General features: G+C 50.5%; 1 protein-coding gene across 10 annotated transcripts in view; it reads left to right on the top strand.

Annotated features, from left to right (window-relative positions):
- Positions 1-26,027, top strand: part of L3MBTL4 (L3MBTL histone methyl-lysine binding protein 4) — a 379,209-nt gene that overhangs the window by 319,525 nt on the left and 33,657 nt on the right. For all 10 annotated transcript variants that reach the window (XR_013831388.1, XR_013831389.1, XR_013831390.1 and 7 more), the window contains one exon: positions 22,353-22,522. Coding sequence is in view for 7 of the 10 variants with exons in the window: in XM_079943122.1 (XP_079799248.1) it covers positions 22,353-22,522 (170 nt within the window). In the remaining 3 variants the exon portion in view is untranslated. The remainder of the gene's footprint in view (positions 1-22,352; positions 22,523-26,027) is intronic.

The raw sequence follows: 26,027 nt of genomic DNA, 5'->3' as shown, positions 1-26,027 counted from the left end.
ATTCCTGGGTTCTGTTTTTGGAAATCTGAGGAGAGAGCGGAGGCTTTCCTAGCTGCCCAAATCAGTGTTCATCTTTAAACTGCAATAACTTTGCTAAGATACATCCTGGTATTGTATTCTCATTCACCTGATGTGGCCCATGGTAGCCCTTTCAGTGTATAGATTCAAGTGTGTTTAAGCGTATAGATTCAAAATGTTCAGGAAAGGCTATCTTTTATTATATATACAGGTATTTATTTTGTTTTACTGTTTTGTTTTTTCTCAGAGACACTAGTTACGTATTTGGTGGATCTCCTTCTCTAATCTTTCCTTAAAAATTCTTTTTTTATTTCAATTTTACTTTGCTAGAATTTTTCATTTTTATCTTTCATGTCTTTTGCCCTGTATTATATACTAGGTCTGTTCTCCCTTTCTGCTCCCTCCGGTTTCATCTTCATTCCTGTTACATTTTATTTTTCCTTCTACTTGTTGTTTGTGTTCTGCCTCTCTTCCTGTTAACTTGCTATCTCTTCTTCAGATGATTGCATTCCTACCTTGTGTAGAAATGGCTGAGCTCTGAGTTCCTATTTTCCTTTTATTTTCATAAATAGGAAAGGCCGTGGTGTAAATAACTTTTCAGAAACAGCCTATCTGTAATGCGTCGAATTTTGTAAAGAACAAGTTTTAGGTTCCGCGTGCAGTGCTCCATGATGGGAAGGCTGGATGCAGGTGGAACACACACCATGGTGGGAAGTGGGATTTAATCAGTTCAGTGAGCCCACTGCTGTTTTACTTTAAAGTCCTCGACTGCATCTTTACCTTGCACATCCCTGCGTGGTGTGGCCGCCCCTGCAGAAAGCACAGATGGTGACTGTCAGACCCATGCATCAAACCTGTAGCCCTCCCAGAGGCAACCATTTCCTCCGGCTGGCATTCTGAATGTAGCAATTTTCCAACCATTTTGAAAATTAGCCTTAAATATACTTTTGGAAAACCACATTTCTGGATGCACCCTGTTCTACCAATAACAAAATCTCACTAAGTCAGAATGATGAAAATGAACCTTATCTCCATTTGGGGAAAACAACTGAATTGTGGACCGTTTGTAAAGGCAGGTAAAGGAGTGACATCTATATGGACAATAAGACCATGACTTTTTATGAGGAAGAGAAAATGGACTGTTTCAAGGCAATTCCAGAGAGCAGAAGGGGGCCAGTGGACAGAAGTGTAGGAGGCAATTTCACTTTCCCCTAAGGAGAGCCCAGCTGGCAGGCGTGACCGTGCTTGGCAGACCCTTCCCTCGTGGGGGTGATGCTGTCGCCGGAAACTGGCTCCTGCATCACGAGAAACCCCAGGCCCCTTTCCCTCCAAGCGGCCATCACCGAGTCTGAGCCCACACTGCTGGCTCCAAATCCTGCAGATCAACCCTGGACCCTCGGGCGACTTACCCAGCCCCACTCTGCCGCAGTTTCTGCCCCTGTCATGGGCTTGATAATTTTGAGAGGTTGATATTTGGAAAATTTTTTAAACTTAGAACAATGAGTAACAGGGACATAATAAGCACTGTGGAACTGTCTCTTAAATGTGAATAAGGAAGATCTTTTCTAAGGTGTCTGAGAGACACCAGAGATCGTTTTTGAGCACATCTCTTGTGCTAAGCAGTAAACGAGGTGGGCCCGGGCCCAGCCTCCACGCATCTCAGAGCTCATGCTGGAGAAGGAGTCAGGCAGGTGCCCAGTGTGGCCTGGAGAGGATTTCGGGGACAGGAACTCAGGGCAGGGGACTCCCAGCAGCTCCTGGAACCCAGGGGAAGGGCAATAAGGGCCCAGGGACCGGGGTGAGGGGAGATGGTGGGCTCTTGCTCCTGGGAGAGAAAGCGGTATGAACCAGGGCGGCTGGGCCCACAATTCCGATCCCCTGTCCTCCCTGCCGTGGGCACTCGGAGACCCTGCTGACTTCATTTAGGGCTGTGGTTCTTCACAGCCGCTGACTCGTTCATTCGTTCATTCACTCATTCACTTAACTTTACTAACAAGCTAAGGGTCTAGAACTCCTTAGTGCAAAAACATGTATTTTTTAAATTACCCAATAAAAACTTTATTCAGTTAGAAGTATATGTAAGTTTTTTGAGTTGTTGCAAATTCCATTCTTGTGCTGTCTGAATAAAACTGTTGGGGAAAAACAGCTTTTATTCAGGTTGTGTCCTTGTAGAAATAATAGCTATAATCACAATTCCACTTTTTCATAATTTTTACTACACAGATTAAACTAGCTACAGAAGTTGTATAAATGATGACTATTATTATAATGCATAATTTTGTAAAATTTTTGTTTGAAGGATCTCTCGGTGGAACTATTTTCTTCGGTGAGCCACAATGGCTAAGTTCACTTGGTGTAAATTAACATCACTGATTATGCCTAATCTTAAGAAAATAGAAAAAACAAAAGACAGACAAAAACATCAATGTGCTTAAAAAGAGTTTGTCCAGGTTACAGCCCATCACTAAAATGTGGGGAAAAAATAGTTTGGAAATAAAGGCTGAAATACCAAAGGCTGTACTGTCCTTTCGCTGCCCTCGACAGTGGGCATATTTTCTTTCAAACTGAGTGGAATGTTCTAACCTTTGTTGGTTATTTCTTGGAGACCTGCCACCTGGCCCATTGCCCCAGGCTGGGCTTGTCCCCACGTTTACCTAGAACATTCATTCCATTTGGAAAGAATTCCTTGGGGAGCTGGAAGTCACCAGTGAGAGGCTTATATGGGAGCAATGCCGTGTGGAAACAGGACCATCAGCGAGTCGTTCTCATGCATCATAGACACCCTCAAACACCTCTGACGTGCACTCAGGATACAGAACAAGGCCACAAGGCCCAGGAGCCACCTTTCCCAGAACTTTCAGTCACGGTGGCCACCTGACCTGCTCACTCTGCTCTCAGCTTCACACTCGGTATGGACAAATGCTGAGATGAGGTCAGAGAGGTAGGGACACCAATGAGTAAATTAGGGAGAAAGAAAATATTATGTATTTAACCCTAGGTGCCATGTATTTTACACATGTATCTCGTTTAATCTCCCCAACCACCCGTTGCTGCTCTTATCATGTGAAGGGACCACCGGGACCCTGGGACGGAAGGGCAGCCCACCTTCCTTCATTGAACAAAAAAAAAGTGAAACATACTGAAGACTGAAATGGATTCTCAAGGTATCTACGGGACTTTCAGGGCTTGGAATGTGTAATTACTCTTAGGTTGAACTGATGTCTATCTCAGATGAGATGACGCTTTACGAGGAGGAAATGTGAGGTCCAGAGAGGTAAAGTAACGTGCCCAAGGTCACACAGCTTGACTCCGGAATAGCTGGGATTGGAACCCAGATCTACCTGACTCTAAAATCCATGCTTGCTCTTTCCACAACCGTACGCTTTGAGCAAAATAAAATAATTGCTGTGGGAGGAGTACGCACTGCTATGGGAGAACAGGCAGGGGTCCTTTATTCCACCACGGAAAGCACAGGGATCATGTTACAGGGCCTCCACTGCAGGGAAATGGTGGTTCCGCTCCTTCTCCCTCTGAAATGCTGGGCTTCTGTGCAAGGTCTCTGTCTTGTTACAGGAAAGGGCTCTGGCTTGTATTGTTCATCCTACTTCAGTTCCTATTTATTTAACAAATGTGATAAATTCCTATCCATGCACATAAGCAGAATTAATAATGACGGGATGTAGGGCTTAGGACATGCTCACTTTCTTAACAGCAGCCCTTTTTCGTAGGGAAAGAGATCATTCTGGGTTTGTGACTAAATGTCATTTGTTTGGAGGTGAAGTTCAGCTTTGCTAACTGTCAGGTGCGTTCTCTTCTACAAGCTGATTTCACTGTTTCCTGAAGGCCCCCATGTGAATTAATAACAACCAGAGATTGCCTTCTTTCTGTATCATTGTTTTCATCGGGCTTATTCCTTGCAAAGAGACACAGATTCCTTTGGGTAAAAGATTCTCAGGCATCTGTAACTAGGCACTTAAGCGAGACCAGAGTTAGAAGGCCATTGCCATCTTAGGAGGTTTATTTTCTGTAGCGGGAATGGAAATTTGAAGGCCCAGCAGCCGGCAGTACACATAACCTTCCCACCATCCTGAACTTAGTTTCTAAACAAGAACCCTTGGGGGTCTCCTCCCAGCAGCCCTCCATCACATCACTGTCATGATGATCTTCTTAAAATCCTCATCTGATCACCTTACGTCCCTGCTTAAAAGCCGCTCCTGGCTCCCCACGGCCAAAGGGACAAAGCCAAACCCCTCCGAGCGACTCTCAGAGGCCTCAACCTGAGACTCACTGTGTCTTCTGGGGGTACCTCTGACAGCCCAGTTAGAAACCGCAAGCCGACCTCACTGCCACTGCCCTGTGGTCGTGCCTCTTCCCCAGCCGGAGGGCGAGACCCTTCTGCTGCCTCGTCCCCTCGTCCTGTGCCCACCTCCAGCGGCGTCCGCCCAGCACTTTGCTTGCCCTGCACTGGGGATGTTCCAAGTTAATTTCGTTTGCTCCATCGCTTGGCGAGTATTTACTGAGCTCCTAATGGGTGCCAGGCCTTCAGGGAGAATCAGTCTTATTGTTTGGAAGGGTCCTGGGGTTATAACCAGCCTACGTGACTTTTAAGGCTTTGCTTCTCGAAGTCTGGTCCTGAGATCTGTCACACGAGCATCACCAGAGAGCTTGTAGTAACGACAGAATCTCAGCTCCCCGCCACCCATCCTGCAGTAGCCAGACGCCCACGAGAGCCGCATCACACGGCCGCGTGAGGAGCTCTGTCCTGAGGCTCTCAGACAGTCAAGTTGGGTGGGTGTGTTGCTTGCGTTGCTTGTAGGCTTGCTTTACAGTGGTTGTAAAGCTATGGGTTTAAATTGTCCTTCATGTAACAGAGTCTTTTTGAGGGCTTGTTAATGTAAGTTATACTCTTTGGTGCCGGAGAGCACCACTAAATTACAAATAAGCAAATGCAGATTTATCTCTACTGTTCAAACAATGACAACTTTCCAGACATTGCTCGTGTTTCCTTCTGCAGATATCTATCCAGTTGTCCTTGCAGCCAGGGCATTTCTGCTCGCGCACGCATTGTAAATTGGTTTGTAGGCTTGGCCGCACAGGTGCCTGTGTGGCCAGCACAGAGTTTTCATAAATGTTTAATTCGTTGCAAGCGTTTAAAAACCAAGAGGTTTTCACGTGAAAACCCAGACTTCTGCCTTCTCTTGAAAATCGGGTAGCCCTGGGCTCACCTTCCTGATGGCTAACAGGCTGGCCCTGGGGGGTCCACCCGGCCCCCCACCTCGCCGGCCCCTTTGCTAGGCCTGCTCGGCCCCCCGGACTGTGCAGCCTGAGAACCCAGGCAGGAGTTGGAGGCACCAGAGCTGACCCTGCCTCGGGGAGTGTCCGCCTTTATAGTTCCCTTCGGGGTCTCCGTGCAGACAGGAGGAGAGAAGAGAGAGGGACGGGTGGTGAGGGTGGAGATATGGCCCTAGGCTAGCGATTCTCAGCCCTGGTGACAGGAATCTGTAAAAGCGCCACTGCTCACTCCCCGTCGGCAGCCCCAGAAAGTCCGACTTAATTGGTTTGGGCATCACCAGATTTAAAAGTCTCCACAGGTGGTTCTAATCTGCCTTGAGAACCACGAAGCTAGCTCATCCACATAACTTGCCCAAAGAAGTGGAATATGCCAAAGTGAAGGAAAAAAATATATGCATACATACATATGCATACACACACGTAAATCGACAGGATTTCCACTGACGCCTCATTACCCTGGACGTGGGTAATTCCAGAGTATTGGATGTTTTGTCTAATGGCCTGCCATTTACTTTTCTTATCTATACGAAGAGTTGGCCAAGCAAATAAGTACTATGAGCAAGACTGCTTTAAAATGCTTTAGAGAAACTCGATTTTTTTTTTTTTAGGATTTAAATTGAAATGCCCGCTTGAGCTAAATATAATTTAAATTCTCTATTACAAAAACAAAAATTTGGAGGATATCAGCAAGCACTGTGAATACATCATACAGGGCCCCTCCGACAGTCGTAGAATTGCTTTTATTGCATTGTCTATTATCACATAGCCTAAAATTCTACCATTACGTTAATTACTTTAGACTAATGTTTATTACTGTTGGAATTCAGCTGTTTATGCCACAGACGTGTTCATCCAAGGATGTCATTAGAGAGAGAACTTCCTCTCATGCTGCAGCGTTGATGGAAGCTCTCCCACCCCGCCCCAGTCCACAGATTTGCTGATGGCCTGCAACACTCTGGCCAGTGAAATCCCTGCAACTTCAGGCAGATTCTCTTGATGAGGGAGTCTGACAATCGCCAGAGCAATTCATGCGATGACTGCATGCAAGAAATTTCATTATTTCTAATAGCTGATGGTGGTTTAATATTTGAATGTAATTATGCTTGATTATATATTGTAAGACGCCTTGGCCAGGCTTTGGTTCTGGGTCTAAGTAAAATACAGCTAATGGAAAATTCTCCTCCCGTTTTTTTTTTTTTTTTTAAAACCAGGAATTAAGTCCTAAAGTGAAACTGAATGCAAATCCAACAAGCAGTCTCTTGCTGGAGAAAATATTGGTGTAATATATTTGAATGGCCTAGTTTATCAGCTCACTTGGCTAAAATCATACACTGGTTTAGAATTATTTCAGAGTTGTTATTTCTCACCTTTCCCCTAACCTACTTTTGGTCATTTCTGATTTGTTTTATGAGCTTTTATCGAAAGGCAGTCAGCGTGGCGGAGATACAGAGAGATGTATATCAAATACTGTCATTTACTGTGATCATCGTTAAAGAGGGAGGGGGAGGGGGAACTAATGCCAGGATGAGGCTGGGGTCTCAGTCTGGCTCGTCTGTGCTGCCCACTGTGCGCGGACACCCCACTGGACACTCACAGCAGGAACTGACATACAGCCCCTCCTGCCTGGCCCATCCGTGTAGCGAAGCAGCAATGTGCTTCCGACGGTGACATTCCCACACTCCGGGGAGGGGGGTGTCAGCAGCCAGGGCTGGACTGACGGAGGGCAGTGGAGAGGTGTTAAGATTTATGTGAATTCCTTAAGGCTTCACTTTCATTCTGCTTTGGAGAAAGAAGCCCATTTGAGAGTATCCTTCGCTCCCTCTGCAGAGTCCTCGTCTCTCCCTGGAGACGGCAAGAAAGCCAGAAAGAAGGGAGCAGCGTGCGGGCCGCTCAGACCCTTCCCCACCCCACTGAGGCGGTTTCCCTACAAGGGCCCCCAAGGCGTGGCACCTGAAGCCCGACAGCCAGCCAGACTCAGGCCTCAGCGAAGGCCCCAGAAACAGAGGGGCTGCCCTGCCCACTCACGAAAGGAGATGCCCATCTGCTCTTTCACCTGGGAGTCACCTGCTCTCTGGCTGGAAGGGAGGGTCGAAAACAAAAAGAAGGGGTCATTCCTATCATTCACATAGTGCTACCCCATCCAAGCCATGTAATTCCCTTAACAATCCTGTGTTGTTACTAACTCACACCATTGGCCAGTGGAGAAATCTGAGGCTCTGGAAGTCACACGTCTAGACAAGGTGCCCACGGCGAGTGCACAGGGCAGCCTGTTGCCGAGTCCACGGCTCTGTCCCCGCGTCACAGCAGCCCGGTCACAACTGCAGGCAGCTCCCGACGGAGGACAGGCACTCTTTGGCTCAGAACTGTTAGTTTTGCTCTTAGCAGAATTTAACAGTGCCTTTTTTTTTTTTTCTTTTTTTGCGGTACGTGGGCCTCTCACTGTTGTGGCCTCTCCTGTTGGGGAGCACAGGCTCCGGACGCGCGGGCTCAGCAGCCATGGCTCACGGGCCCAGCCGCTCCACGGCATGTGGGATCTTCCCGGACCGGGACACAAACCCATGTCCCCTGCATCGGCAGGCGGACTCTCAACCACTGCGCCACCAGGGAAGCCCAACAATGCCTGTTTTGAAATCTTTCCTTAAGAGCACATTGTGAGGTTTAGAAAAGGAAAAAAAGAAAAGAAAAACCTTACAGCCGCCAGAGATGAAGAGGGGAGATGCAAACTCCCACGAGAGGCTCCGAGGGAATGTTTATTAAAGGTCGCCTCATTTGTGATGCTGCAGGCGAGCACAGACACATCAACCTTGTGGAGATGAGAAAACAACATGAGGCTGATGGGAAGAGTGGTGAGGTGGCTGAGAGTCAGGGGCCAGCTTTGATCCCCGCCCCCGTGTGCTTTGCTGGCCCTGGGACTGGGGACAGATCTGGACCCCCAGCACCTCCCTAGACTGTGTGGAGCTCAACCACCACGGCATAGGAGCTGCACTTCTGACCGGGGAGGGATCTCCGGTGAAAGGTGTTCGCGTTCATGTGCCTTTACTGGTCCGTAGTTGGAGTGGAGCAGATCAAAGGCTGCATCTCCTTCAGACTCTTACTTTGTTCTCTGGGGCCCCAGCTGCGCCACCAACACCACTTCTGTGAATTGGCTGCTCTCTGACCAGGTCACTCTTGCCAGACGTAAGCCAAGACGGCGTGTTGGCACCCCTGGCTGCCGCTGGCCCTCTGGGCGGTGCGCACACTCAGTCACGTGGACACTCCGCGGCATCCATCCCCCGACCCCGACCACAGAATGCGTCCCTTGAGTTAGCCTGTCTCCTGGGGTGCGTGTGTAATGCGCCGCGCCCCTCCCGCCCCCCACAAACCCCTTACTCCAAATCCACTCTGTTCTGTGTCCTCTACCCTGTTCTCCTGTGCTCTAGACTTGACCCCATAGGTGTCACACGTCAAGGCCTAACTCCTACATCCCAGGCAGGGAAATAATTCCTCCTCATGGATTCTTACTAAACCTTCATCTCCAGACCGGCCTTTGCCTATGTGTTGATAATATTCCTCCATAACTTAAAGACCCATCGGTCCCTTCATAAGGCAGAGTAACGTCGAGGTCAAGGGAGGCCAGGAGGCCAGACAGCCCAGCTGCGAGTCCGCTTTCTAGCAGGTTCTTAGGCAAACTCCACTTCCTCTTTGTGGCTTAAAACGGTGCCTGGCGCTTACTGCTGCCTGAGGGCTGGGCCTCGTGGGGTGGGGTCAGCTTGGGGAGGCAGAGGGGAAGAGGACTGGGCTTTAGCAGTTGGGGGCAGGGCGAGCTGAGCGTCTCACCCAGTATTTGATAGGCCGCTCGTTAGCCACGATGTTGTCTCCGCCCCAGGTCTGTCACAGCTCGGCCTTAACTGGATTCGTCTTCTGGTCTCCACTGAGCCCCGTATCGCCTGTCAGGTTATTGCCTTCGGTTCAGTCCATTATGTGTTTCCTTCCCAGCTGTGTTCCTCCGTTGTGTCTTCACCCGTCTGCCCAGCTCTGTCATTTGAATTTAGAGTAGGTAAGAGCTTTCTGCTTAAACTTCAGAGCAGTTTATAAGTGGGCTGCTTAGCTGCAGCCGGCAGGTAAAAGCTTTCGTCAGATTGTTTCTCCTCCCTGCGGCGCTGTTATCTGGAGCTCCCAGAAAGGAAAAGTTGCGAGTTATATTGTCCTAGTCATTAAGGCAGCATCATTTGAGGCCCAACCAGCAGTTTTCCTTTTCCCCACCTAGAATTTACCAATATGATTTGGGCCACTGATCTACACCTGTAAAATTTTTTCTTCTGAGAAAAAACTCTCCTAAGGACACTTAGATCATTACCCATGATTCAGGAAAGCCAAAGTCCAAAAATAATTTAGAAACAAGGTTCAGATTCACTCAGTGCAAATTATTTTAGCTTATTAATTAATTTTCTCACCAAGAAACGCACGGAAGCATAAGCAACAATAGCCAACCTTTGAAAGAATAACATGCAGAGATAAGGAGTGGGAAAGGGTTCCCTGGAATTCTCCCCTTCCTGTTCAGAGTCTGAAATAGAATGGCATTTTCCCCAAATAGTTATGTGGGGAACGTCTGGTGGTGTTACGGTTACACGGTGAAGTGTGTTTAACATTGTCTTTGGACTTGCATTCAACCGTCATCACCTTCCACTTTGAATGACTCGGTGGGAACCCCTGAGAAGAGGAGGCCGTGAGAATGGCTGACGTGCAGCCGTTTGGGGTGGTTTATTAAAGTGGCAGCAACGGATCTGAGGTGGGCGCCGTTCTAGAAGAAGGTGGAGCTCAGTGATGGGGTTCAGCGGTACTTTCATCCCGCAGACGTGTTGCCACAATGATTTATCCCTGCATCCCCCAGAGTGTGACACGGGTGTGTCCTAGTAGAGGTACACGGCCTTAAACAGAGTTTAACAGATCTCGCTGCCCAGGTTAGAATAGACCTTTGCCGCAGCGCAGCCTGACCACGTGATGGAGGAGTGTCTGGGGTGGGGACGCTGGCCATAGGAGACCTGGGCCAGGAGGGAGGGCTCCTTCTCTGAACGCGCACAGGTGACGTAGGAAGCAGGAGGGCTCGTCTGGCCTCAGAAACGTGCTGTTTTTCATTTATTTCAGGCGCATTTTCCATCGCTGCCGTTTGTCCTCTGTCAGCATTCCATCTTGTTCCCCGTGTCTTCTCTTGCAGATGGTTTATTAGAGGCGCTGCAGAACGTTTCTAAATGTTACGCGTCACAAGAGCAGGGCTTTGAGGGCGTGCTGACAGCTCACCTGAGCGGGTCTTCTCCACACACCGGCTCTCTTCATCCCTAACGCTGCTGTGCCTTTAAATCCGCACCCACCCACATAAACACCCAGATCTGGGCATCTTGCCTTTTATAGTGGATCATTAAGAGAAGGATTTGGTTGGTCACCACCTTACTCCCATAATTCATTACCAGTGATGGGTAATCCTGTGACCGAACAATCCACCACTGTCAATCCTTCAGACACAGTCTCATTCTCGTGACTTCCACAGGGTGTTCAGTGGAAGGTAGCCTTTCCGACAAGATCCCTGATCCCGAAGGCAGTCACTCCTGCAGAGCCGAAAAGCGGTGTCACTTCCTTGAGAAGGGGGCTTACCCTGTCGTCACAGAGTCCCCTTCATGTGGGAGCTGAGGCTCCATTTACAACAGACTGTCTGCCTCTCATATGCGCAAGTCAGGGCTCCCCTAACAGACCCGTCAGTGTTTCTCATGTCTGTCCGTGCGCTGAGGTAAGCGACCCGAGGAGACTGCCATCTGCCTGCCGAGGTGATGCAGCCCAGCCCACGTCCTCAGGTGCCCCTTGGTTGTTGCTGGAACGTCTGATAGGATAGCTTTGGAATAGTTACTTAGAAGTTTCCTGGAGACACTTGCCTAGTAGGTACTTTTACTGATACGTGTAAAATATATAATTTCCAAATTGTGTACCTTTTGATAGAATCACATAAATGGAAAACAAGAGTCCATTAAGTCATTCCAGGAAAAATCATACTACCTCTTATCCCATCACATTCCGACCTCTCTACACAGGCACGTGATAGATGCCAGAGATTTGATCCAATCTCTTGCACTTTTTAAAACTGGAAATTACAGAGAGACTGTCATTTCTGCCAGATATTAGGAATGTGTAAAATTAGCATCTAAGTCAAATGTATACTGCAAATGCAGTAGGATCATAAACGTACTTTTCTGAGCTTTGATTTATCCTGGCTGGGTTTTCCAGCAGCAGAGAGCATAGTTTTCAATCTGTACTTTCTCAAAGCACGTGATGGGCTGTGTGCCCGGCGTGTTCAGGCCCCTGCGGACCCTGTGCAGCCCGGTTCCTGACTGGTTCTGTGGGTTGTTCTGGTTCCAGGCTTCCACAGGGAATTCTAATGGAAGGATGTGAATTTCAGGCGGCAGAGGCCCTGCTTGCCTCCTGTGCTGAGTTATGATCAAAAACAGCCTCTGACTGTGCCTGCAGCTCGGGGGGTGGGGTGGGGGTGGGGTTGGAAAATCAGCTCAGGACAAAATGAGGAGAAGAGATGGCTCAAGGCCAGCTGTTCAGGCACGTGGGACACACATGTGAGGGCAGGGTGGCAGCTGTTGGGGGAGGGGGGAAGCCTGCACAGGTCTGCTCCGGTGGGGGGTGGAGGTCTCCACTGGCAGGGCTCCCACTTTGCAGAAGAAGGTTGGAATGCTGAGTGTCGTGGCCAATCAGATTCCTTCATTATCTCTCTGCCTCGTAGTTGCCAGGTGCTTGTTCCTGCCGCTTACATGGTTGGAGGGTTTTTTTCCTTTCCTGTTTTCCTAAAACACACGCACACACACACACACACACACACACACACACACACACAACCTGAGAATAGTAAAAGCTTTCCACTTTCTTGAATGCTAATAAATTGGAAAAGAGGTCATATATGTCATCTGTGCATATTGACATCGAGGGATTCAAGGGATGTTTAGGGAGAGAAGATAGAAGACTGAAAAGAATAGCCTTTGAATGGCTTAGAACCGAGTTTCCCAGCCCTGCGTCGGAATCACTTTTGCCAAGTTATTGATTGGGTCTGAGACTATTGCATTATCTGTAAAAGAGGGCTCATCGCATCGCCCCTGTGAAGTCACGTGGGGTAAATAAAATCAAGAGTAAAAGCTTGTTGGGCTTCCCTGGTGGCACAGTGGTTAAGAATCCGCCTGCCAATGCAGGGGACACGGGTTTGAGCCCTGGTCCAGGAAGATCCCACATGCCGCGAAGCAACTAAGCCCGTGTGCCACAACTACTGAGCCTGTGCTCTAGAGCCCGCAAGCCACAACTACTGAGCCCGCGTGCCACAACTGCCAACGCCCGGGCACCTGGAGCCCACGCTCCACAACGAGAAGCCACTGCAATGAGAAGCCCGCGCACCACAACCAGGAGTAGCCCCTGCTCGCCACAACTAGAGAAAGCTCACATGCAGCCACGAAGGCCCAATGCAGCCAAAAATAAAGACATTTATTTTTTAAAAAAAGAGTAAAAGCTTGTCCCCTTGGTCCCCAGCTGGCCCCAAGTCTGGAGCTCATGGTCCTGGAACCCCGGCTGCATCCCGTGTGTGCCGTTGGTCATTCTGACTGAGTGTTCCTGGACGGCAGGCACGGAGCTGTGCCCCGGGCACGTGGGGCATCACCGCGAGCCTAGGAAACCGAGGAATCCTCTCTCCGGATCTGACCTGGGGATTCTCTCGTCAGGTTGAGGACCCACAGAACCTTTGCTTTGACAGTGCGACCGGCAGCTGGGAAGAGGGCAGGACAGAGAACAAGGAGGCAGGTCCGGCAGAGGGTCACTCGTGGCACGTCCATGGTGGGCACTTCAGCTTCCCATCAGGCAGGAGGGTCTGTTCTTCTGCCCCTTCCCACGACCTATACCTGCCTTGTCACTTGTCAACAAACACCTGCGGAGCACCTTCTATGGACCAGGTGCCGTGCTGGTGAGCTAGAGAAATAACACCAGGCATCTGCCCCCCAGAGGTCGGCCGGCCGTGTAATGTTTTAAGGTTTGTGCTTGTATCAGTTCACTGCCCTCCCAGCCTCCAAGTGATAAGAGCACAGCTGGCAGACCGGCCTGGGCTTTGGCCCCGGTTGCACTGTGCTGCCAGCCTAGGAGCAGGGACCACCCGCTGCCCTCAGCTCGGGGGGCTTCGCTTCCAAATCCATTTGCCTCAAGGACGTGCTACCATCCACTGCTGGAGTTAAAGTTTCTTCACGCACAGTAGTGTTTTCTTTACATATGTAAAGATGGCAGGGGCCTCCCATTTGTAACTCCAACCCAACAGGGCTCGCTCTTTGGTAACTACCCGCGGAAGAGGCAGGGAGGTCCCAGGAAGGGGAGGCTGGCTTTGAGAAGAGCAGCTCCAGTTCTCGGTCAAGTTGATACTAGTGTTCATTCAATTCTGGTCTCACCTTTGCGAGTGAAGGAAAACAGTCTTGCAGAGGATTGGAAAAAAAAGAAAAGACATATTGGGTGATTGGGATGTAGTATTCAATCAAAAGAACTTAATTAATGATGTCTCGAGCTGTGTGAAGCAGATATTAAACTAAAAGGTCGCCCTTGAGCCATCAAAAAACATGCTGCCCTGAAGTCTTTTGTTGTATGACTAACACAACAAAAGTTAACGTGGATTTTGCTGCATTTTTGTTAAAATGCAACCAGGGAGTATCTGCTTCTCGCATACCAAATTAAGGAGTAAGAGTCCGAATCACAAACAATTCCCAGCCTTTCCAGTAAGGAGTGTACTTGGCAAGTGAAAGCCCACGGGATGGAAACTCATTGTTTCCTGGCACGGACTAAGTTAGCATTTGCCACTGCATTGCTTGTCTCTGCAGTAAAATTCCTCAGATGGTCCAACAGCCCTATCAGGTGGCAGGCACCTGTGCTGCTGGGTACCACGTGTCAGGTCTGCGTCACCCCGTGGGGATGTGAGGCTGCATTGCAAATGACTGCCCATGAACCGATGCTCCACTCACGGAGCTGCAGAGCAAACAGACGATTTCCATAGAGGGCAGCAAGGTGGGGATCCTATGGGAGGCACCCCGAGGAGGCAGGGCTCATCCCCCAACGGGCTGGGAGAGGGCTGTGCACAGGGGAGAGGCCTGAGGGCCTCGTGCCAGGGAGCCCTGAGCCTCTGGGACTGGGAACCGATAGACTGACTCCTGGGATTCAAGACCCCTTAAAAGAGTGTTTGCTACAGAGGACCAAAAGAAGAAGCTAAAAGCCCGCCCTCGGGCCCAGAAGCAGGAACACTAGATCCCGTCCTGCGGGGAGGGCTGGGCCCTGCTCTGCGAAGTGTGCCTTGCTTGTTCAGTGACTTGTTCTGTCGGGATGTGGCCGTGTCTGGCAGCATACACCTCAGAAGGCACCTGTGTGGATGGAGCCTGGGCCAGCAGGTGCAGGCGGGCGGGAGAAGCACCCTGAGGCGGCCCCCGAAGGGGGGAGGAGGAGGCTTAAGATCCCGGGATGGGGCCAGGGAGGAGGGACAGATGAGCTGGGGGAGGACTGGAGACGCCGTGTCTAGCACAGGGTGGACACAGCTGGGTGGTGCTGAGGGGGGACCGCAGGAGCCCCTGGGTGACAGGGGGCCAAAGGCAGGATGTGAGCCGGATGCTGCCTGTAAGGGTGGCTGAGAGGGGCACCCGGGGGAGGGCGGCCTGCGGTGGGTGGACGAGAGCAGGTCCCTGCTTTTCACTGAGAGAGGGGGCCTGGCCGAAGAGGAAGGTCAGTGGATTCTGAGCACAGGTCCCCGGTGGTAAAGCCCAAAAGGTGGGGCTTCCAAGGAGCCCAGGCCTCTCCGTGACCACCTGGAAAACTGTAATGACGATTTAACCGAATATATCCAAAATATCGTTTCAACATGTGAATCAAGATGTGAGAAGCTATTAAGGAGGTATTTTACAGTCTTTCTTTTTGCACTAAGTCATCAAAATCCAGGATGGAGTTTACACCGCCAGCACCTCTCGGTGTGCACCACCCACCACTCAGGTGGCTGCAGGTGGCCCGTGGGGAGGGGAACCGTGTGCAAGTGTAGACCATCCAGGGCACTTCGTCCCACCTGTGATTCAGGAGCTGTTCCCACGAAGGCCCAGAAAGTCGTCTCGCCGATCGTGTTGGGCTCCTCTTGTTGTTTCTCACTTTTGTTTCGGGGAACAAATGGAAAAGAGGAGGGTCTGAGTCCAATGCCATCAAAATCAAGAGAAGATGATGCAGCCCAGGCATGAAGGCTCCAAGCATGGTAACTACAAAGACCTTGAAACTCGGTGATAGTGGGGAGAAGAGGCATTGCCAAGTGCAGGGCCTGACTCTCCCTGCTTCTGCGGCGGAAGTCACCACGGGAGTAGCGCGCCCACCGCAAAGGGAGCAGATGCTCAGTCGGTGCCGGGTAAACTGATGAAAGCCAGCGGCTGTCCCAGACTAAACAGCAGGCGACAGGCATCATGGAATTGGATGTTGGGACCCATCGCCATTTTATCTTTTACTCCCTTCTCTTTGGAATGGAGAACACGGTGGACTTCCTGCCCCTTTCACTGAAGAGGGTGCTTGTGAAATAGCCCCTGTTTTTAGTGGGATTAAAAATAACTCAAGGCCCAGCCATGCAGCCTCTGGTTACCAATTTTGACTCACTTGCTTCAGTTTTGTTGTGTGAGCCTTTGTGAAGAAACAGCCGTGTTTTTAAAGAGCATTTCCATAAAGGGTTTTTCTCCTCCAGCGGGTAGAGCAGAAGTGAGAAGGATGGAAGGACGAAGAGAGGGTTAGCGAAGAGCTCAGGGACCCGCTTTCATGTTATTTTCAGATGAATTAAAATCCTTTAGTCTCTAAAGACTTTTTTAGGTCTGGAATCTGGAAGCGCCCTGTGCTGTACACCAGGCCATGGGTCTGTTAGGTCCTTTCACCCCAAAAGCCGCCCCTGAGTCAGTCACATGCCATCCAGAGCTGGCCCATCAGCTGTGCATGGACTTGCAGAAGACAGCCTGCATGGGCTGGGGTCTTCCGTTCAAGGGCAGATAATAGCACTCACCACGGAGACCTGTGTCATCAAGGAGTCAGCTGGACTCCAGGCGAGTTACTGCATCTGCAAGAAAGGTAATGACGTAGCGCTTTGGGAGATGGAACTATTTATTCCCTCCTTTCCGAGGGCTGCTGGATGGACTCAGACCCCTGGCCAAGTCTTGATGCTCTAGTCGGGGCCTCCCTAGATCCTGCAGCTGGACACAGAGTTGAACATGCTGGCCATGGGCATTTGAGAGTGCTGCAGATCTCAGAGCACCTTGACTGAAGTCATTAAACACTTCGTTACATTTTTTAAGGCATAAAACCCAAAAAAAAAATACCCAGGGAGAGAAAAATAGCACAAAAATTCTTCCAACCAGACTGTTCTACAAATGGCAAGCCACCGAGGTGACAAGCATTCCATGCTGTTTTTTGGAAGGGGAAATACATCTATCTTATGTGTAGGCATATCCTTGTTTATTGTCACTCACACATTAGTGTTAGGGGCAAAGCCAGGATTACACATACATTTCATTTTCTGATGCAGAAGGCATTTTGATTGAGTAAACTGCTAAGACCTCCAGTGGTCGGGCTGCTTCTGCAGGCTGAATTTTCTGGGCTGACTCTTAGGGGAGCTGGGTAGGAGGCACTGCTGCAGTGAAGAAACACAACTGGGAAACGCCCAGAAAGAATCCCGCTGCACACAGAGCTGGAAGCTGGGCCCGGGGGGTGAGATGTATGTATGTTACCCAGTTAGGAGAACCTTTCTGCCCTCTCTTCTTGGTGGGCATCCTTTCCTAATCTAGAAGGCTCTGTGTATTCAGAGTGCCTCAGGATAGAATAATCTGATCCTTTTGATTTTATGAGAATACAGTAATACCTTCATCACAGGCACACGAGCGTTAATTTATTTACAACGATGTAGTGACGTGAGCCATGCTGGGCTCGGTAGAAAGCTAAAATCGGTGTGTTCATATTCGATAAAAAAAAAAATGTATGCAAAATTTTCAGTGGATATTTTCAAAAGTCTAATTTTATGCACAGAATTTAAAATAATGCAGATCACCCCACATTCTAAAGTCTGTCAAGAGCCACATATTTCAGAGCTGGCAGGCTGAGCGCGTGTTCGCAGTGTGATCTGCTGCCACACGTGGGCACCGGTTTGCCTGGGAGACAGATGCCCGCCTTCCGTCGGCCTCAGCCAGGGGAGCCATGCGCACCAGGACTCCACAGATGACTTTGGTGACCCCTGCAGTGTCATTCCAGGGCCACTTGGGTGTGAGATCTGAATGTGGCCCTGAGGATCCTGAGTTTCAGTCTGAATTTCAGCTTCCATAGGTTTTAGGCACATCCAGCCACAATGGCTTTGGAAATCTAAGTCCCCACCTTCACTATCGTCACAACTTAGAGTATCTCTGTATCTTGTAACGGTACAGTGGTCCCTCCTCAGCCGTGTTTTTGCTATCCATGGTTTCAGTTGCCTGTGGTCGACTGTGGTCCAAAAATATGAAATGGAAAATTCCAGAAAGAAACAATTCATACGTTTTTAATTGGGTGCTCTTCTGAGTAGGGTGTTGAAATCTCCCACCATCCTGCTCCCACTGGGGACGAGAATCATCCCTTTGTCCCACCCTTTGGCCACTTAGTATCCATCTCACTTATGGATCTACTATCGTGTTATCGAAGTGCTTGTGTTCAAGTGACCCTTACTTTACTTAACAGTGGCCCCAAAGCACAAGATAGTGATGCTGGCAATTGGATGTGCCAAAGAGAAATCATAAAGTGCTTCCTTTAAGTGAAAAGGTTAATGTTCTCAACTTAGTAAGGAAAGAAAAAAGATCGTATGCTGAGGTTGCTAAGATCTCTGGTAATAACGAATTTTCTCTCCATGAAATTGTGACGAAAGAAAAGAAATCTGTGCTAGTTTTGCTGTCGCACCTCAAACTGCAAAAGTTATACCCACAGTGCATCGTAAGTGCTTGGTTAAGATGGGAAAGGCGCTAAATTTGTACAATATGGTATTTTGAGAGGGATTGCATTTACAAAACTTCTATTACAGTATATTTTTATAATTGTATTTTACTATCAGTTATTGTTGTTAATCTCTTACTGTGCCTAATTTGTAAATTAACCTTTATCATAGGTATGTATGTACAGGGGAAAAACATAGTATATATAGAGTTTGGTAGTATCCTGGGTTTCAGGCATCCACTGGGGTTCTTGGAACATTTACCCCACAGAGAAGGGGGGACGGCTGTAGTGTAATGTCTGACGTGCACTGAACATTTATGTGCTGGGAGCCGTTCTAATCCCAAGAACTCAGTGAAGTGTGAGTACTGCAATTACGCCGTTTTAAAGATGGAAAACCTTGATACAGAAGAGTTAAGCATCTCATCCAAGGTCACTCAGCAGCTGCATGGGACCAGGATTCATACCCAGGCAAGCTGGCGGGGATCGGCCCTTCCCCTGATGTCACCGTCCTCTCCCAGGTAGACTGAGTATCCACCCCAAACCCTCAGCTCCGGAAGAAATCAGACCCAGGAAATGGTACAAAGAAGGCAAAACAACCACCACGAAACACTCCACAATGCCTCCCCTCTCTCGTGTTACTATGGAGAATTCGTCTTGCCTTGTGTTGATTTTGAATAAAGCCACTTCCGTGCATAGAGTGTCTGCCTGACCTCAGGAGCTTAGAGCGGCACCTGTCACTGAAGGCACATTGTCGTCCCCTCCCACCAGCTCTGTGCTGTAGGTATTGTCACCTCCAGTCGTGTCGTAGCGATGGCAGCTGGTTATTGCAAGCTCCCTGCTCAGGGCCTCCCTCCCTAACCTAACTCACGTCTTTTAGAGCAGGAAAACTCAACTTCCCGGCTTTCCGACTCACGCTGTAAAGCTGAGAGTAGTAAAAATGTTATCCGTGGTCAGCATGTGAGTAGTTCTGGCGGGGCTCCCCCAAACTGGGGCTGCCGGCACACAGGCAAGAGCCCTCCCCCAGGAGGGGATCTCACCCATCCGGTGGGGGGGGGGCACTCTGGCATCCAGAGCCTGATCCCCACCACGCTCTGCTCAGCCTTCCGGAAATCCAGCCTCCACCTCCCTCCAAACAAATAGATTGACTTAATGGGGACAAAGAACGAATTCCAAAGCCACTGAGAGCATAAAGCCGCCTGAGCGCAAGTGCACGGCACCCAGCCGGCTCCCTCCCTGCCTTGGGTGGTGACCTCAAGGCCATCTTTTTTTTTTTTTTTAACATGTTTATTGGGGTATAATTGCTTTACAGTGGTGCGTTAATTTCTGCTTTATAACAAAGTGAATCAGTTATATACATATGTTCCCATATCTCTTCCCGTATGTCACAAAGAAAGAAAACTACAGGCCAATATCGCTGATGAACATAGATGCAAAAGTCCTCAACAAAATACTAGCAAACAGAATCCAACAGCACATTAAAAGGACCATACACCATGATCAAGTGGGGTTTATTCCAGGAATGCAAAGATTCTTCAATATACGCAAATCAATCAACGTGATACACCATATTATCAAACTGAAGGAGAAAAACCATATGATCATCTCGATAGGTGCAGAGAAAGCTTTCAACAAAATTCCACACCCATTTATGATAAAAACCCTTCAGAAAGTAGGCATAAAGGGAACTTTCCTCAACATAATAAAGGCCATATATGACAAACCCACAGCCAACATCGTCCTCAATGGTGAAAAACTGAAAGCATTTCCACTAAGATCAGGAACAAGACAAGGTTGCCCACTCTCACGACTCTTATTCAACATAGTTTTGGAAGTTTTAGCCACAGCAATCAGAGAAGAAAAGGAAATAAAAGGAATCCAAATCGGAAAAGAAGAAGTAAAGCTGTCACTGTTTGCAGATGATATGATACTATACACAGAGAAGGCCATCTTGCTACTAGAACTGAGTCCCCGTCCTACGGGGCCAGAGCCGTGGGCAGCAGTGGACGGAGGAACCCAGTGCCGTTCGGTGGAGCTGCCAACCGCATGTTGGGTTCATTTCCAAGTGGCTGCCTCAGCACTCAATCTGCTTCCAAAATTACCACGTGGGAAATTCCCTTGCTTGGGAGCACGGGGTTTTGTTTGCATTAACGCAGTCACCATCGCTAGACATCTTCGTGCCTCCCAAACATAAGACTGATTCCTCGTGGCTTTTCAGAGTCCCGTATGTTTCAGAAACTACACGTGATCGGTTACCTAGGGCATGGGTTTGGGACACATATGTGATGTGTCTTTTAAGCCCATGCCATTTCAGCAAAAGCAACCAACTGATGGATGCGGCACTTTTCCAGAATAAAGCCCGGCTTTGGCTCAGGTCTTAATCCCTAAGAGCACAGAGCTCTAACTCCTGGCTTCCGTGGAGAGCCTGGCGATTCCGCGTGGCCGGAGCTGCAGATGCTCTGTGACGCTTCCTCCCCGGGTTTCCGGGGCTTGTTTTGTACCTGCTCCTGTCCAACCTGACACCTTCATTAAGGAACATTCACACCCGTAAACCTACTGGCTTTGTGAAGAAGATGTGAAGTTTCAGCCTTACGTGCTGCTGGCTGAACTACACAGAGGAGATAACCTGTTTACATACTAAAAAGGTCAGCGTCGGACAATCCGCATTTAGAGATAAATTTGCTGCTGCCTGCAACTGGAGCAGAAGAATTTGGGAGAAGGCCGCAATTTTTCCGTCTGTTTATCTGTGTGGACTGCACACATGGGTAAAGATGCAGGATGTCTGTGCTCAGCAGTCGGGCAGAGATGGACAGGCTCCCTTGTACTTTAGAACCTCTCTGGTCACTAACCAGTAGGCGATTATGTGAATGTGCAAAGTGCAGGACAGCCTCGCCTACTAACAACTGTTAGTTAATTTGAGATGGAAATACTTGCATAATAGCTCTTCAGACATGGTCAGTAAAACACAAGCCTTCATAATAGACTTTAAATTACATAGCTCCTGCTTACTTACCCTGCCATTTGCATTAGGAAAGGTAGACTTTTAGAGGGCGTAGAACATTTCCTTTTGTGTTCTTTCCTTTCAAAGTCTTAAAATATCAACAGCTTTATTCGGCTAATGTGTGTTGAAAGTGTCTTAAAAGATGTCCTTACAAAGGCATGAATTTTCTCTAGAATCTCGGTAGTGGTTTTGTCCTTATCCATTTGTACATTCAAAGCAGAATAATGAGGGAATTGAGATCCATGGCTCCATCTAAATGTCAGGATATGACAGAAGATTAAAGTCCCTCGTGAAGGTGGAAAACTCATTCAGAAAGGCTGGGGAGGAGCGTGGGCGGAAGTGGAGTCTGACTCCTTGGAGACACCGGCCAATGCCCCTAGAGCCTTAGGACCCTGGCCACTCAGAGCTTTGCTCTCGAGGGAGGGCCCAGTTAGGAGGGCTTGGGCGGGGTGGGGGCACCCAGCTCTCAGCTGCAGCCTCTTCCCCAAGCCCGGCAAGGCCAGCGTGCCCTGCAGAGACCAACAGTAGCAGCTGCCACCTAGGTTCTCCTGGGATCCTGAGCTGCATTCCACACGCGGTGTCCCCCAGGGGACCCTTGAAGCCAGATGTGGACCTGGGCCCATTGTGACGCAGGCAGCGGCTTCCAGAAGGGAACCGGGCTTCGTGGGCGGGCACATCCCTGGTGGCCGGTGTGCCCATCCACTTAGAGCCATGTCCAGCGGGGCTCTGGGCCTGCTCTGACTCTGGACTCAGGGAGAGAGAGGCCGGTGCAGTGACAGGCCGGCTCCTCTCTGGCATCAGTGGGTCACAGAGATGATTCGATCCTGCTTAGCAAACGGCCACATTCTCGGGCCTTCATAACTCCTGTTTCTCCTGACTGTGGTTTTGAAATAGAGCAGCGGTGTCGCTGTGCGGGGGAGGGCCTCCTGGGCAGTGATGCCATTGGTCCAAGGTTCGTCCAGGGTTCCAGGGGGTCTGACTCGGGCCCTCGGCGGGGAGGGGCCACCAAGATGCTGCCCCCCTCACCCACCTGCCTGTCTTGCAGAGCACTTGGCCGCGCGGACGCAGCAGGCCCTGCACCAGTCGGTCTTCATGTCGTCCTCGTCCGCCCAGCCTTTCCGGGACCTTCCCCTGGGCCGCAAACAGCACCTCAAGCTGCTCCCCGGCGTGGCCGACGTGCAGGCTGGCAAGGTGGCCCAGTGGACGGTGGATGAGGTAAGCGGCTGCCCGGGGCCGGGGTTTCTCTTAGGTGCTGAGTCCACGTGTGCCAAATTCCAGATCCACGCTTGAGGGAGAAGCAGGCTGACGCTCAGGACGTTTGGGAAGCCCCCTAGTGGGGCCCTGCCCTCCCCAGCCTTCTCCCAGCGCCGTCTCCACTGCCTGCCCCCCGGGGTGGGGTGCTGATTTAGGCCTCCAGCGCCGCATCACAGGTTTGCTCTGAGGAAACACGAACGTGTGGGCCTCCATGCCTGTGTCCTGGCAGCCCCGGGCGATGCCCCCCACCCCGCATGCTCTGTGCCCAAGGGGCTCCCTCTTCCTGGTGCCCCCGAGGCCCCGGGATCCCATATTCTCACGCCCAGGCAGCACCGCGCTGCCGTGTGTCCATCCGCGGACACGGGGGATCAGGTCAACCTCAGGTTTATGGATAAATTAGGTCACAGTGTTGCATAAGATGCCGAACAGAGGGGAAAGTGGATTTGACTGTAATAGAAACACACCTTACAACGTTGGTTTTACGTAAGAATCAGGTAAGTGCCGTTGCTCCCTGTGATGCTGTGGAAACGCTTCATACTTAAAGCAACACACTCTGACTGATACTCCTTTTGATGAAGGTATTGTTCTCACTCATCAGGCCTTAAGTTTTTTTGTTTTTTTTTTTAATGAAAGAAAAGCATGGGTCACTCTTTTGACAAGACAGAGTAGAGCTGCAGTTAAACTAGTCACGGATACTCACTGAGCATGTCCAGCAGTCAAGTCACCTGGACTCCATCTCGCTCAGGGGCTTCCTTTCCAGCCCCAGAAAAGGAGCAGCGACTAAGGCCCTGCAGAGGTCAGAGGTCCGGGGGGCCTCCGCCCCTCCTCCCAGGCAGCGCACAGAGTGTGCCTGGTGGGTTCCCCCAACCTGGCACCCTCGGCGTGGACGGGGCCCAGCACACCCTGCCTGCCCGCCTGGTCCCTCTCCTTCCAAGGCCCTGTGGGTCCCGCAGGACAGAGAGGTGACTGGACATGCCAGGTGCTGTGGGGTTGTTTGGGGGGGGTGACTAAATGTGACCGTGCTCCCTAGAGAGTATTCATGGTCTGCGCCTGCCCATCTGAGAACTTTTACCAGTTTACAAAGCCGACTGAATTAAAACCTATTGTGGCTGTTGTAAGGAACGGCACCAAAGACGGAGGAGAGCTTAAACAAGCTTTATTTGGGAACGCTCCCGGGCGAGGTTCACTGGTTCGAGAGAAAGGGGCCAGAGAAGTCGCGCCCGGGTGTGGGCGCGAACAGAATTTATAGGGATGCACGCAGGGGAGGTGCTTGCTGTGTGAAGCAGCCCTTTTTTGGTAATCACTCGGGTGTTGTGGCAATGTCAGGTGTCGGTTGCATCAGCCTCAGAGCCGTTGGTTCCACCCCTTGGGGAGCGGGAAGACCAGGGCTGAGTGGTGTGGCAATGTTAGGTGTCGGTTGCATCAGCCACTTTGGCGGGGGTTCCGTCTGGCTCCCTGGGCCCTTCCCCGGACCTGCTGGCCTTACAGCTGTAATCAAAGCACTGCTGGTTTTGCCCTTGAAATAACCCAGGGTTCAAGGGCAGTCTCTCTCTTTTGACCTTCAAGCCATTCATCTGAGGTTCTGCGCCGTTTAAGTTAGATGACAGTGGCCCCTCTCCCCTCTTCTTCCTGTGCTCCTGGTCCCTGGTATGTCACTGTCCTGCTCAGACGTCCAGCCCAGCCCCACATGTGCAGAGCGACTGCATCCCGACGGAGAGGGAGTGGGCACAGCAGGGCGAGCACTGCACCACATCCTGGTCCCCAGATGAGCCCGCAGGACCTGCCTGGCTGTCCGCCCACCCCTGACCTTGGGCCCCACGTCCTGCGCCTCCCTAGTCCCCGTGTACTGTTGTCACATGTGCACGGTCACTGCCCAGCCCCTGCCCAGCGCAGGCTCTCCTCCTGCAGGAGCCCTCAGGCTGCTCCCACGTCCCTCAGGGCCCCCGTTTCCTCTGAGAGTCTCAGGCTGCACCTCGGATGCTCACTCTGCTGACCCTGAACCTCAAGCACATGAGCGGAGACCTTACTTGGCCTGTGTCCTGAGAGCTTCTCACTGCGCCTGGCACTAGATCACCCAGTAAGTGTTTGTTGAGTGAATGGCAAGGGCATCTGAGCTGGATTTTGAAACAAAAGTGCAATCAGTCCAAGCAGAGAAAAGACGGGACGCCATGTGGGGAAGGAAAACTATAGGAGTGGGGGTGAGTGTGACACGTGCAAGGATGACAGACACACACGTGTCCCTCACTGACATCATGATGGTAGTGAGCAGTGTTGATGTAATGATAGGGAGGCACGCACGCTGATTTTGCCCATTTTACAGACAGGGAAGTGGAGGCACCGGAGACTAAGGAAACTCTTAAGGCCACACGGTCAGAGCCAGGTCCTGAGCCGACGTCTCACCACACCCCAAGCACACCGCCCACTGGGGCTTGGGGAAGGCGGCCCGCGGCAGGCGGGAGATGGGCCAGGTGCACCAGTCAGGCAATACCAGGTTCTTAGGTTCTAAGGCAGAAAGTCATGTTGTGAAGCTGGTGCTTCAGGGAGATGAAAACAGCACAGGCCAGCAAGGAGGGTGAGAGTAAGAAGGGGCCGGGCTGGGCGCCACTGTCCAGAGCCACCCGGGCTCAGCAGACGAAGCCACAGCACAGGAAATAGATGAGGCACAAGACGAGGAGGTGAAATGAGCCAGCGTGGTTCCATTTATACTCTCAGCGCTACGCAGTTTGGTACTTAATTAGGATAATGATGTGTGAGAACTACAAGGCCCACACACTTCATCGGAAAGAATGGAAAAGGAGTGGTGCTGTCAAAAAACGGAACTCCGGGGACAGGATCCAGTTTGGGGGCCAAGGGATAAGATGATGAATTTATTCTGGGACCTTCTGAGTTAGGGTCCCCTCAGGGTACACGAGACATGGCTTCACCAGGCACGATCCCCAGAGAGCACGGCCCGGGATGGAGGCCGGTGGGTCCACGGCGGAAGTGCAGGAGGAAGGGCGAGAAGTTGGGGGGAGGCTGGAAGTGAGCGTCCCAGGTCACAGGGTTCCCGGCTAGGGCTGTGGGGTTGGGCTTCAGGGGATTGGGGAAAACTGTGTACAAAATGTGCGTTTTTCCCCATAAGAAGAGGGCCACAGCTTTTATTAACTTCTTGGGGGGTGGGGTGGGGCATCACCCCAAAGGAGCAGGGATCACTATTTAGGAACATTAGGGAATAAATAGGAAATTCGGGGGTGGGGCCTCTGATCTGACCAGTTTCAAGTCTGACACTGAACAAAATGAAGTTTGGAGGGTGATTAAAGGGAAGTAGCGGGTCCATCGTTAGGATGGGGCGGGCCTCAGAAGGAAGAGACTCACTAGGGGGCGGGGAGGACTGAAGAGGCCACGGAGGATGATCAGGAAGCTGCGATCACAGTTCTGAGTTCTCTGTGACGGGTACACACGGGATCCCAGCGTTTTACTGCCGAAG

The sequence above is a fragment of the Stenella coeruleoalba genome (genome assembly GCF_951394435.1).
Source record: "Stenella coeruleoalba genome assembly, chromosome: 14".
Lineage (NCBI taxonomy): Eukaryota > Metazoa > Chordata > Mammalia > Artiodactyla > Delphinidae > Stenella > Stenella coeruleoalba.
The sequence above is the reverse complement of the archived record's forward strand: the minus strand, read 5'-3'. Positions and strand labels throughout refer to the sequence as shown.